Source organism: Miscanthus floridulus, chromosome 17, assembly GCF_019320115.1.
Source record: "Miscanthus floridulus cultivar M001 chromosome 17, ASM1932011v1, whole genome shotgun sequence".
Lineage (NCBI taxonomy): Eukaryota > Viridiplantae > Streptophyta > Magnoliopsida > Poales > Poaceae > Miscanthus > Miscanthus floridulus.
Window position 1 is genome coordinate 63,330,081 of NC_089596.1, and position 2,936 is coordinate 63,333,016.

The 2,936-nt window shown below is 55.4% G+C and overlaps 1 protein-coding gene across 1 annotated transcript; it reads right to left on the reverse strand.

The window, feature by feature from the left end:
* Positions 1–884: 884 nt before the first annotated feature.
* LOC136515704 (uncharacterized) lies at positions 885–1,565 on the reverse strand. The gene has a single exon (XM_066509225.1). The coding sequence runs from the start codon at positions 1,563–1,565 to the stop codon at positions 885–887; it is 681 nt and encodes a 226-aa protein (XP_066365322.1).
* Between the last annotated feature and the right edge of the window lie 1,371 nt (positions 1,566–2,936).

Sequence of the window (2,936 nt, forward strand, 5' to 3'; positions counted from 1 at the left end):
TCCTTGCTGAGTCGCCGGAGTGCGTCGAAGTGCAGATGGCCGAAACGCTCGTGCCACTGCCACGCCTCATCATCCTTGCGCGCCGCGAGACAGAGAGGTTGTGCAGCCTCAAGATGCAGAATATACAATCTATTCTTCCCTCTATGTACCTTGGCGAGCAGACGGCGGCTCTTGTCCCAAATGCGAAGCACGCCATCGTCAATCTCAACCTTGGACCCTCCTTCATCAAGCTGACCCAGACTTAGGATAGAGTTCTTCAGTGCTGGAATGAAGTAGACACCATGAAGGACCCTCTGCTCACCGGTCTTGGCTTGGAAAACAATAGACCCGACGCCCTTGATCTCTACCTTCGACGCGTCCCCGAACCTGACCGTTCCTCGAACGCCAGTGTTCAGATCAGCAAAGAACTCTTGGCGCCCGGTCATGTGATGCGTCGCGCCAGAGTCCAGGTACCAGCCGCTGTCCACCTCTTCTTCGTGCACGCCGAGATAGGCGCGAGCACGTGGCTGGAAAAGTTCAACGTGCTGCGCCGTGTAGCTGTGCGCCGGCGTGCTCTGTTCCAGGCTGATGAAGCCATGTGCCAGAAACAGAGCGCCATCTTCATCGCACTCGGCGTACTGGGCGCGCGCCTCATGCCTTCCTTGGTTCCCGCCACGCTGCCCAGCCTGATTTCCGCCGCCACGACCTCCACCACGGCTGCCACAGCCGCGGCCAGCACGGTTTCCACCTCTACCGCCGCGCTCTGCACCTTCACGGCGCGGCTGGGGACACTCACGTGCCCAGTGGCCCTCCTGGTTGCAGTTGAGGCAGGTGTTGGGGCCGACGCGGCCAGCAACATTGCCATCTCCTCGTCCGCCACCACGTCCACCGCCTCTGCCTCGTCCTCATCCACCACCGCGGCTACGTCCATCACCACCACGCTGGTTCTTGAAACCAGGACCACCGGCATCATCTCCCTTCTTCTCCTTCCTCCAGCGCGCTCTCCACTGCTCCTCGGTGTATAGCAGCTTGCCGTTGATGGCCACCGGCTCGGTCAGCGCTTGTTCCTCGCGATTATCCACCGCCTTGAGCCTTCCAGTCACCTCCTCGAGATTGAGCGCCTCGAAGTCAAGGAACTGCTCAATGGTGACAACAATCTGCGCGTACTTGGCCGGCACCGTGCGCAGAAACTTCTCCACCACTCGCTCTTCAGTGATGTCCTTGTCACCATGAATGACAAGTTGCTGGTGCAGAGTTGATAGACGCAGGGCGAAATCCTCCACTTGCTCGCCGGGGTTGACGCCGATGTTCTCCCAATCGCGGCGTAGGCGCTGCAGCGTTGCTCGACGGACCCGGTCCACGCCGATGCGAGTCGCAGTGATGGCGTCCCACGCCTCCTTCGCCGTAGCCTTGTCGAGGAGTGGGATGCCCATCTCCTTGGGCACGGCCCCGACAATCACCTCCAGTGCGCGCCTGTCATCGCGAAACTGGACAGGGCCGCCCTCGATGGCGTCCCAGAGATCGCGCGCCTGCATCCTTAGCTTCATGGTCTGACTCCACTCGTAGTAGTTTGACTTGTCCAGCATCGGCCACGATGTGCTGCTACCGGAGTCGCGGTACACCACTCTGCCTTGCGGTGATTCGTAGCGACCGCCGCCGCGGCCGCGCCTCCGGTCCCGCAGTGGTGACTGCGAGCGCCTCCTGTCTCGCGACGGAGTCCGCAGCCCCCGATTCCTGCTCTCCGCCTCCTCTTCCTCCTCCTCTGCATCCTCTTCTCCCTTCTCAGCAGCAATTTCGGCCCGCAGCTCCTACGCCGTCCTTGCTGCCGCCTCTGCAGCAGCCGCCGCCTGCTTTGCTGCCTGGACTGCCAGCGCTGCTGCTTCCTCTGCAGCCTTCAAGCGCGCGGCCCGGCTGGAGGGGTCGCCCAGCTCTCCATCGCCGGTTCCCTTGGCTTTGAGCCTGGCAGCGCGCTCAGCAGAGGTCGACATGGGGTGGAGGAGGTGAGAAGTTGGCCTCGTGGCTCTTTGGTGTCTAACAAGGCTCTGGTACCAAATGTTGGAGGTAACACAGACTTGATTAGCCAGAGGCCACACGCCCCAGGCCGTCTCCTTGATTATATATAGAGATAGACATTGCATTGATTACAAACAGCTCACTAGAGCATAGCTAAACAGATAGGTGCCTTGGCAGCCGTACACACCTCTTGGGCTGCCCAAGGTCTTTAATGACTGTAATTAACTAGCATAGTTATCTAGGAAGTGCTTAGGAAGCAGGGCTTATTAACTAAAGAGATTAGTCTCCTTTCATACTTGGTTACCAAAGGCTGAAAGTCATCAATTTTGGGTTTAGTTAAACCCAGAGGCAGGCCAAGGTAAGTGAATGGGAAGGAGCCTTTAGAACAGCCAAAAGTATTAGGTAGATGATCAAATTTATTCTCAGAAATGCTGGTAGGCACCATCATAGACTTACTATAGTTAACTTTTAGCTCAGTTGACTCAGAAAAGGAATGTAGGATTGATTTCAAGAAAAACAGTTGTCTAGGCTCTCCTTCCATAATAATGAGAGTGTCATCAGCATACTGGATGACAGGGAAATCAGATGAAGAACTGAGGGGAATAGGGAGATTCAAAATCTCACTGTTTTTTGGCTTTGTTCAAAATGGATTGAAGGAGATCAGCAGCAAGAACAAAGAGAAGAGGTGAGAGGGGGTCCCCTTATCTCACACCTCTCCTACATTGCACTATTTTCGTAGGGACATTAAGAAGAACTTTAAAGGTGCCAGAGGAGAGGATTGTTTTGATCCAGGACAGCCAGGTAATGCCAAAACCTTTGGCCTCAAGTAATCTTAAGATGGAGTTATGCTCAATCTTGTCAAAGGCTTTTTCAAAGTCAAGTTTGAGGATAATGATTTTCTTTTTAGAGTGGTGGCAATGGTGAAGATATTCAAAAGATCAGGC

Coding starts and splice junctions, on each gene's coding strand:
- LOC136515704 (XM_066509225.1), bottom strand. CDS start 1,565: ATGCTGGACAAGTCAAACTACTACGAGTGGAGTCAGACCATGAAGCTA.